This window comes from Rhincodon typus, chromosome 28, assembly GCF_021869965.1.
Source record: "Rhincodon typus isolate 14 chromosome 28, sRhiTyp1.1, whole genome shotgun sequence".
NCBI lineage: Eukaryota > Metazoa > Chordata > Chondrichthyes > Orectolobiformes > Rhincodontidae > Rhincodon > Rhincodon typus.
In genome coordinates this window covers 28,068,602-28,078,970 of record NC_063359.1, presented here as the reverse complement: position 1 = coordinate 28,078,970, position 10,369 = coordinate 28,068,602, and the positions used below count along the sequence as shown (strand labels likewise).

The 10,369-nt window shown below is 39.9% G+C and overlaps 1 protein-coding gene across 1 annotated transcript in view; it reads left to right on the top strand.

The window, feature by feature from the left end:
* The window catches only part of LOC109915683, a 71,676-nt gene extending 61,351 nt beyond the window's left edge, over positions 1–10,325 (top strand). Inside the window, exons 3-5 of the mRNA XM_048613383.1 lie at positions 230–348; positions 921–992; positions 9,791–10,325. Coding sequence (XP_048469340.1) covers positions 230–348; positions 921–992; positions 9,791–9,907 — 308 coding nt within the window. The 3' untranslated portion in view covers positions 9,908–10,325. The remainder of the gene's footprint in view (positions 1–229; positions 349–920; positions 993–9,790) is intronic.
* The last annotated feature ends 44 nt before the right edge of the window (positions 10,326–10,369 follow it).

Here is a 10,369-nt window from a genome sequence, read left to right as displayed (position 1 = left end):
ACCCTGTGTTCCGGGAGGTTTCTGTCTCAGTCTCTGACCCTGTGTTCTCGGAGGTTTCTGTCTCAGTCTCTGACCCTGTGTTCCGGGAGTTTTCTGTCTCAGTCTCTGACCCTGTGTTCCGGGAGGTTTGTCGCTGACCTTATGCTCTCTGGAAACCTCTGTCTGCTCGGGGTGCTATGCACCAGCTGAACCTGACTGTGCTGTTGCCGCAAACACTTTGTGACTACAGGGGCACCTTTGGAAATGCCGGTCAGGAACAGGTACAACTTGGTGGACGATGTCGCTGAATCCAGGACCCCTCTTTATAACGAAGAGGCTTTCGAGCATGGCATTCACTTCCAGGCCAAGGTAACGTCCATCAATAACGCTGCGTTCTTCACTTGTAATGTGCAAACAAATCCCATCCTTACTCTCATAAAATCCTGAATGCAAAAGGCGCGAAGAAATGGGCGCATCCTATCACCAGCTCCAACCGTTTCACAAACAGTCCCTGATAATACCTTACATCTCGCTGTGAATCCCAACGGCAAAAAAAAATTACAAAAAGTTCAACTGAAACCTAGGGATTTAAATGTAGTTGATGCAACAAATGCGTTGCAGAAATACGAGAGAAAGCGCGATATTATTTAATGATTTGCTTTGATGGGAAGATGTCGTTGGAATTCAAAACACGTCCTGAACTTTTAGCACTCCTTGCAGTCGGCCTGTGATAGAGCCGCTTTTTAAACTGTGGCCGTATTTTGTACCAGTTCGAATGATAATCGCGGCTTGAGTTTGAAATTCACAAAAGAAATTCACTGGGTCGCTTGCAGTCCGTCTTCCCAGCCGCACTCCCCCTCTCCCCGCTCCTGCAAGCACCGCTTGGCCGAGATGTCGCTACCAGCTGCACATTAATACAATGCACTCTTTTTGTTTTCAAGTACGTTGGGAGTTTGGATGTACAAAGGCCAAACAGTCGCGTGGAGATAGTGGCGGCCATGCGAAGGATACGGGTGAGTCAGTTTGCAGTGGATATTCTGCCTCCATTACCTAATGTGTAGAGTTATCACAATGGTAGGGAAGGCTCATGGTGAGAGTACAGTCAGAGCAGTGTCTGAGTGCCGACATGTGTAGGAGCTACTCTCTCCCTGCGTCACAACAGGTGTGGGTTCACTAGGGGGTGAAGCGTCTACGTTGACCCTTGTGACAAAAGCAGTGGGTGGCAAAAGTTGTCTTTTGTGGCAGATGTACGGAAACACTTGTGGTTCCCTATAACATTAATCTAAAATCAATGTTTTTCTTTTAAGAACAGTCTTCACTTAAACATTACTTCAATTATATTTAATTTTAAACCATATCCTTGATCATTATATTTATTTTTTCCAACCTTCCTGATTAGTTTCTGTTTGCACCACCTACACCATTCACCCAACTTGCAGCCAGTAATTCAGCTCCTGACTCCCCTGAACCCATGTCCACCATCTGCAAGGCGCAAGTCAGGAATGTAATAGAATACTAACACAAAAACAAAGTTGCTGGAAAAGCTCAGCAGATCTGGCAACATCTGTGAAGGGAAAAACAGAGTTTTCAGGTCCAGTGACCCTTCCTCAGAACACTATGGAATACTCCCCAGTTGCCTGGATGAGTGCAGCTCCAACAAGCACTCAAGAAGTTTGACCCATCCAGGACCAAGAAGCCTACTTGATTGGCTTTGCATACATAAACATCCATTCCCTCCACCATGGATGGTCAGGAGCAGCAGTGTGTACAAGCTACAAGATGCACAGTGGAAATTTATTAAGTCTTCTTGGATATCACCTTCTAAGTCCGTGACCACTGCAGTTTTCAAAGGACCATGGCTGACGGACCAGGGAACACCACCACCTGCAAGTTTCCCTCCAAGCTGCTCACCATCCTGACATATAGAGTCATTGAGATGTACAGTATGGAAACAGACCCTTCGATCCACCTTGTCTATGCTGAACAGATATCCTAGATTAATCGAGTCCCATTTGCCAGCTTTGGCCCATATCCCTCTAAACCCTTCCCATTCATGTACCCATCCAGATGCCTTTTAAATGTTGTAATTAACTTGGAAATATACTGCTATTCCTTCAGTATCATTGGGTCAAAATCTTATAACTCCCTCCCTAACGGCATTGTGAATGTACCTATATGAAGTGGACTGCAGCCTTTTAAGAATGCAGCTCACTACTACCTTCTCAAAGGGCTTCCAGAGGTGGACAATAAATGCTGGCACAGCCAACGATGCCCATACTCTGGGAGAGAATACTGTATTAATAAAATATCAGTACTTACCCCATAAAGCACACCACAGTCATCTGGCTAGAAGTAGCAAATTTATCCTGATCTTGTCTCATGAGAACAGGGACCACCTTGGACCAGTATTGTATCAAGTGAGACAGTTAGCTCTTGAGTCATTGAGGGAACTCCTGGTTTTTAATTGGTTCGCAATATATATGATTAACAACAGCTACATAGGTCTTCTTCCATTTATGAACCCAAGGTAGAATGATACAAAAGACCTTAATCTATTCACTTGACGCAGACTTAAACAATATAACAACCACAACTTCCCTGTCAGACAGCAGTCTTGGATAATCTGAAGCTTCCTTCATATGTATGTTGGAAAGAAGCTAAACCTTGGCCTTCAGCTCACACCAGGAGCCCTTGGTGCTTGTTTCTAAATTAGTCCTCCATCCTGAAAGGTATTGTGTTGAACTGGACTGCTTACAACTCTGGTAACCTGTTTGTCCCCAAGCTAAGTTTCCAAAGATATATCCTGTTCTTCACAAAGACATCTTCCTTTTGCGTCCATAACTTTGCTCACCTCTGTTCATTCCTCAGCCACTCTTCTGCTGAAACCCGCATTGATGCCTTCATTGTCAATAAAATTAGATTTAATCCAGGCTATCCTGGCCTTTCTACCCTGTTCCTCCATAAATGTCAGCTGCTTTAAATGTATTCAATGACTGTTACTATATAAATAGCACTTCAACACAATAAAATGTCTGAAGGTGTTTTTCAGGAGCATTATAAAACAAATCACTAAATCACATAAGTTGTTAAAGTAGGTGGCTAAGGAGTTAGATTTTAAGGGGAGATAGAGAGAGAGAGAGAGACAGAAAAATTTAGGCAGGGAATTTCCGAGCTTATGGTCTTAGCTACCCATGGTGGAGAGATTTAAATCTGGGAAGGTCAAGATGCCAGAATTAGAATGGATGAGTACAGATTTCACAGAGGATTGTACAGTTGGGTGACATGACAGAGAGGGGGAGGAGTGAAGCTGTAGAGGGATTTGACAACAAAGTGTGAATTTTACAATCAGGTTGGTGTTTAACCAGGAGCCATTGTAGGTCAGTGAGTACAGAGATGATGGGTGAAGGCATTTGGTGGGAGTTAGGAGTGGCAGAATTTTGAATGATCAAGTTTCTGGAGAGTAGAATGTGCAAGGCTGGCCTGGGTTGTATTGAAGTAATCAATTGTATAAATAACAGAAACATGAATGAAGGTTTCAGTGGCAGATGACCTGCGGTAGTTGCAGTGTCGCACAATGTTGTGGATGTTGTAATTGGCAGTCTTGGTGATGTCGTGGATATCTGGTTAGAAGCTCATCTTGGGCTCAAAAATGACACTGAGTTTTAAAATTACTTCACACAGTTGACAGGAAGAACGATGGAGTTGGTGGCTCGATAGTTGTATTCATGAAAGAGTCCAAAAACAATGGCTTTGGTCTTATATAGTTGAAAGAAATTACTAGGGAGTTCTGAGGAAGGGTCACTCAACCCAAAACATTAACTCTAATTTCTCTCCACAGAGCTGCCAGACCTGCTTAGCTTTTCCAGCATTTTCTGCTTTTTGTTGTTGTGGTGGAAAAAATTTCTGTTCATTCACTGTAGTATGTCTTACAAGTAGTTTGACGATTTAGAGGTAGTGGACGGATTGGGAAAGGAAGCAATGACTGGGACTGGGTGTTGGCAATGTACTGTGGAAATGTAGAAACTGACATGTTTTGGATGAACATTTCTGGAGGGCAGCGCATAGATAAGAAATAGAAGGTCCCACTTGCCAGTCACTCATTCTCAGTCATCAACGTGGGATACTACAAATCTCAAATTTCATATGCATGTATTTAAACTCTTCCATGGATTTTCTTTTGTTGTCCATTACAATCCTTCTCAAAACTTTCCATACTTCTAATTCCAGCATCTCCCCAATATAATTTGTGGTTCGGACGGTAGCATTTCACAAGATTCCAAGTTCAAGACCATCTCTTGGGCTTGAGCATAAAAATCAAGGTTTGCACTCCAGTGCAGTACTGAGGGAACTCTGCACTGTTGGAGATGCCATCTTGCAAATGGAAGCCCCAGCTATCTTGTTGGGTGGATGTAAGAGATCCCTTTGCATTATCTTAAAGAAATGTTTAGTCAATATCTATCTCTAAATTTACATCACAAAGAACAGATTTGTGGGAGTTTGGTGAGTGCAGATTGTCTGTTGCACATCTTACATTACACAGTTCAGAACAGTCCTAAAGAAGAGGCACTGGACTCGAAATGTTAAATCTGCTTTTTCTCCACAGATTCTGCGAGACCTGCTTAGTCTCTCCAGCAATTTCTTTTCTTAATGCATGTTGCTCTATTTTCTATTCAGTTATAGCTGTAGCGAATGTAATATTCATGTGACTGAACATTACATTTTCAAAATTAAATGGTTATGTCCATATTTGGGGGAATCCTCATGTGAGAATCCTCAGTAAAACTTGAACATGTAGAAACAAAAACAGGACTGGGATCTAATTATATTTCCATCTTTGGCATTAAAATAGAAATGTGTTTTGGGGAGACTGTATTTCACAGCAGTTATGTATATGATACATAATGCTCGTGATTAAAAACAGAAAATGCTGGGAATACTCTGCAGAACTGGCAGCATCACTGTGAAGTGAAAAACTGAGTTAAAGTTTCAGATTTTTGTAATGCTGACCAAAGATTGCATCAGCAGCACCATAGAAGCAGAAAAACAATTAAACAAATTTTCTCCCCTTCACTCAAAATGTGAATGAATGCTGAAAATATTTGTATTGTACTCTAGTAAGGAATTGAAGCAATTTCACTTGATTTTAAAAGCAGTCTCATTTTACAGCCTTTTCGCATCCACTTTAATACCCTTCATTCTGTAATTTCTCTCTCCTCCGTAAACCTTCAGTGTATAAATTTATGGGCTGAAGCTGAGAGTATTTGGACAGACAGACAAGTACAAGTATATGTTGAAATAAAATGTTCATTGCAGAACATCACTGAATAGGAATGCACCTTCTAGTGTCATGCTTTGTCTACTCTAGGTATAAACAGCAAATTGCATGCAAGTTAATTTCTAATTCAAACATTTGTGAAGGAGTGACTTGTCCAAGGCCAATGCATTTGCTTATAGTAACGCTCAAAAAGAGCATGTTACCACCATGAATGTACTTGGTTTACTCCCCAGTCTGTGTTGAGTAACTGATTTCCACAGGAACAGCTGTAAGAATGCTACAATTGAGTTCATTGTCTTAAGGAAAGGAAAAAAATTAACCAGGATGCCTGCTTCTGATCATTATCTAGCAATGCTTCACCCCCCCTTCCCCAAGTAAAAGTGAATGTTGCAGTTGAGTAAGGATTGGCTTAGCTGTGATGCCTACTGCAATCTAATAACCTACTGATTTTGCTGATACTTCTCAAGTACGAGTTATGACCAGATGGGAAAGGGAACTGACTGTGCTTTGGTTTAAGTTCTGTGACAAAATAATGTCACTCACTTCTAACCTCAGAGAACAGATTCCAGATATTTTTCCATCTTGTGTGGTGACCAGAATATTAACTAAACAAAGTCCATCATTAGAACCTAGAGTAATAGTAGAAGCAGATGATAAAGTAGCTGAAACGTGCCTTAATGGTGAGGATAATTTAAAGGAAATATTTGGCATGTCTTTATTAATTGAGGCTCAGAAAACAGATTTCTAGTTAAACAAGTTAGCAGAGGCAGCTCACACGGAAGCTGAGACTGAAGGAGTTCTGGAAAACTGTTACATTAAAAGTGCAGTTCAGATGAGGAAATGGAGACATCCTCACAGACCTGTAGATAAAGAATGCACAGTTGTTAATTAAATAATGGTACCGCCCAAATATTGTAAGGTGATAATGTGAGTAACACATGAAATTTCTATGGCAGGATGAGTAGGAAAACGGAAATCACGAACATCGATAAACAGGCATTTTACCTGGCCAGAATTCATAAGGACAGAGTGTAATTCTATAAACCATGTCATACATGTCAGGTCATAGGAAAATCTCAACATGTAGTCAAATAGGAACCTCTAATACCTATACCAGTTTTTGAAGAACCATTCAGGTGGGTGTCAGTAGATTGTGTCAGACCATTACTAAAAGCAAGAGCAGGATCTAGTCTATTGTTACAGTAATGAATATAATAACCAGAAACTATTACATTAAGGACAGTTACAGGTGATAGTGGAAAAATTAACACAGTTTTTTACTTGTTATAGCCTACCAGTTGAAATATAATCTGATCAAAGTTCTAACTTTATGTCTAAAACTTTCCAGGACATAATCAGTCATTTGCGTTTCAAATAATTGAAATTAGTTGTCTATCCAACCAAACACACGAAGCTTTGGAGAAATGCCATCAGAATCTTAAAACAATGATTAAAGCTCATTGTCATGAATATCCAAAGGACTGGTACAAAGGAGTAGATACCTTATTTTTTGCTAGCAGAATTTCCCCAAATAAATTGATGAGGTTTAGTCCCCTTGAATTTATCCATCACCATAAATTGAGTGGTCCATTAAAATTCATTAAGGAAACGTTCTTAAAGCAGAAAGACAAATCATCAATGTTGAATTACGTGTCCATGTTATTCGAGATGCTCACAGGAGCATGTAAAGTAGCACAAGAGCAGTTTTTAACTTCATGAGCAAAGATGAAGGAATGGGCAGACAAACATGTTAAGATTGCAACATTTCTTGCAAGAAACAAAGTAATGGTATTACTGCCTCTGCAGGGTGAACCTTTGAAAGTGAAATTCAGTGATCCAAACAAGGTAGTTAGGAGGGTTAGTGAAGTGATTTATCTGATAGATACTTCTGATTGTTGGAAGAAGAATTGGTTATGTCACATAAACATGTTGAAGCAATAAATAAAAGTAAAGATGCATGGTCTTATCAAACCACAGGACTGCTCTCTCACTAAAGAGAGATGCCTTATGGTGGTTTAATCTGAAGGTCACCACACCTCAGGTGAGGGGAGACATTGAGAGGTGGAATCCTTAATAATGCTGCAGGGAAGAGGATAAGCGAGAGCAAGTGTGTCAGGTTGTAAGAGTGGTGGAGGATGACAGAGCCTGTAAGAATGAGGTAGAAGGAGACAGAGATAGTTTACAAAGTGAATCTATAATTTGATTAGCTAATATGGAAATATTGGGTCAGCTAGACATTGTTTTCATTCTTTTTAATTCATTTGTTGGATGTTTCAAGTGGGCCCCAGTTTTTTTTAATTCACTTGAGGGGTATGGGTGTCATTGGCTGCGCCAGCATTTATTGCCTGTTCTGAATTGTCCTTGAGAATGAGATGATGAGCTGCCTTCTTGAGCTGCTGCAGTCCACCAGCTGTGGGTTGACCCACAACGCATTAGGGCGGGAATTCCGGGATTTTGACCCAGCGACAGTGAAGGAACGGCGATATATTTCCAAGTCAGGATGGTGAGTGGCTTGGAGGGGAACTTGAAGGCATGGTGTTCCCATGTATATGTTGCCCTTGTCCTTCTGGATGGAAGTCGTGGATTTGGAAGGTGCTGTCTGAGGATCTTTGGAGAATTTCTGCAGTGCATCTTGTAGGTAGTGCACATTGCTGCAACTGAGCATTGGTGGTGGAGGGAGTTGATGCTTGAGGATATAGTGCCAATTAAGTGGCTGCTTTGTCCTAGAAGAGGATACATTTAGAGGAAGGATATCAGGAAAATTACTTAGAAAGTTTAAGGAAATCAGTACAGATACACCTGGATGTACTATTTTAGCTATACAGGAAGTAGGCATAGAGAATCAGAACCTATAAAGTAACATCCTTGTCAGTTTATCACAGAGAAACAAGTGCAGATGGAAGCAGAGATTCAATATATGCAGGAGAATCACTTGATTGAATCTAGCCAAAGCATCGGGATTTCACTGCTGGTGTTAGTTTCTAAACCAGATAATTCAACTAGATTCTGCATAGACTTCAGAAAAGTACGTGCAGTCATGAAAGTCCTTGGTTAGAGTATTTTATTGACAGATTTCGTTGTGCCTCATTTCTTTATAAGATTCACCTCTTAGAGCAGTGCTGAGAAGTGCTATTAACATCAAGGGTTAAGGAGATATTTGCTTTCCTCACAGCAGATGGATTATATTAATGTTGTGTCATGTCATTTGGGTGTAAATGCATGACATCTACATTTCAAAGACTTATGAGTGAAACTGCAGTTGAAGTACCTAACTGTTGTTTATTTAGGCGAAGTCATAATATGCAGGAATACATGGGGAGAACACGTAAAGCACTAAGAGGACCTCCTTAAGCAATTACAGTTAACTGGCGTAGAGACAATCTGTCCAAAAGTGAATTCACAAACCCAAGAGTTACTTACCTAGCACATTGTATAGAACGCAGGTGAGTATTGCCAAGACTAACTAAAGTGAAGGCACTAAAACTAAGCAGGAAATTGTGAATGTTTAGAATTTTGGGTCTTTATGGGAAATTTGTGCTTAACTTCAGTACAATATTTGTACCTTTAATAAAATTGTTACATAAACAGACAACCTTGGTATGATCAGCCAGTGGTATGGTCCACAGAATTCCAAGGAGCCTTTGAGAAGTTGAAGGAAATCCTACTAAATAGGCTAGTTTTGGCTGCCCCTAACTTTACCAAAACTTTCAAAATGGTAAATCATGCTAGAAATCGGGGGATAGGTGCATTTTTATTGTAAAATGTTGAGTCAGAAGTAGAGAAACCAGTGGAGTACTTTTCCGTGAAATTGAATCAATAACAAAGGAAGTACTCTATTATGGAACATGAAACTTTAGATCATTGTTGGATGTTTAGCACTTTGACATCTATGTCCAATATCGTTGCAATGAAACATTAATCTTTACTGACCATAATCCACAGATATTCATTGAAAAGATTAAAACTCAAAATGCAAGAGTGTTCAGATGGTGTCTATTGGTTCGACCATTAAATAAAAAGATTATTCACATTGCTGGCAAAGTAAATATAATCACGGATGTATTGTAAAAATGTAAAATGATGAAATAAGTTAAGAATTTTAAGAGATGATAAGAAATTCTATAAGACTTTTATAAGGAGATAATGAGGATGAATGGATGTCAGGTTCATGTTTTATTGCCTATCTGTCATGTGTCATATATGATGAAATGCATTTTCGAAATGGTGTTTCATCTTTCTTAAGGATGAAGTTATGTAAAAGCCACATCTTTTTATTTAATTTTATTTTATTTTGGACTTATGTAATAAAACAAGAGAGATCCTGCTTTATACTGAGCATAAAGACGGCTATAGTTTTTGAAAAATGTTTATTGGAGCCCACAAAGAGTTGTACACAATGTTGCTTTTTCCTAAACAATGAAAGCACCAAAACAATCTGTGTCTCTCTCCTGTGTGGAGTTACCAGAGAGTCTCCACTAACAGCAAGCTGTCTCCCACTTGCTTTTCTCTGCATTTTGTCCTCTTTCTTCATCTCAGTCATTGAAGCAGCTGGAGGACAGTGTTGGCCATGCCATCCCACAAAACTTTCAGGATCAACATTTCCTCACCAAGAAGATGAAGCAGAACTTGCCATTCCACAGTAAATCTGCATGAAAACTGGCAACAAGATCGGGTACAACTGCAAGAGGAGATACTGGAGAAGAACCAAGCTAACTCTGTGAAGGAATTCACCATTGGCATATAATCAGCAATGACCATCTGCTCTGATCTCTCTTTTCACCAGAGAAGAGTAATGGAAATGTGGATTTGAACAAAGGTTGACCAGGGAAAAATGAAATTTTTTTCTGTTTTGTGGTTTCTTTTGTGGAAAATAAAGTTTGAGATTGAAGCCAAAATTATTTAGTTGAAAGGGAAAAAAAGAGAAAATCATCATTAGAGACTCTGAAAAGGGCAAATTCTCAACCAGTGGTATGCAAACAATCTTGCCTCATCAACAAAGAACAAAGGAATTGGAAGAAACAAAAGAAAACAACAGACTATTTCTGTGTTAGTAGGAACTGCAGATGCTGGAGAATCTGAGATAACAAGGTGTAGAGCTGGATGAACACAGCAGGC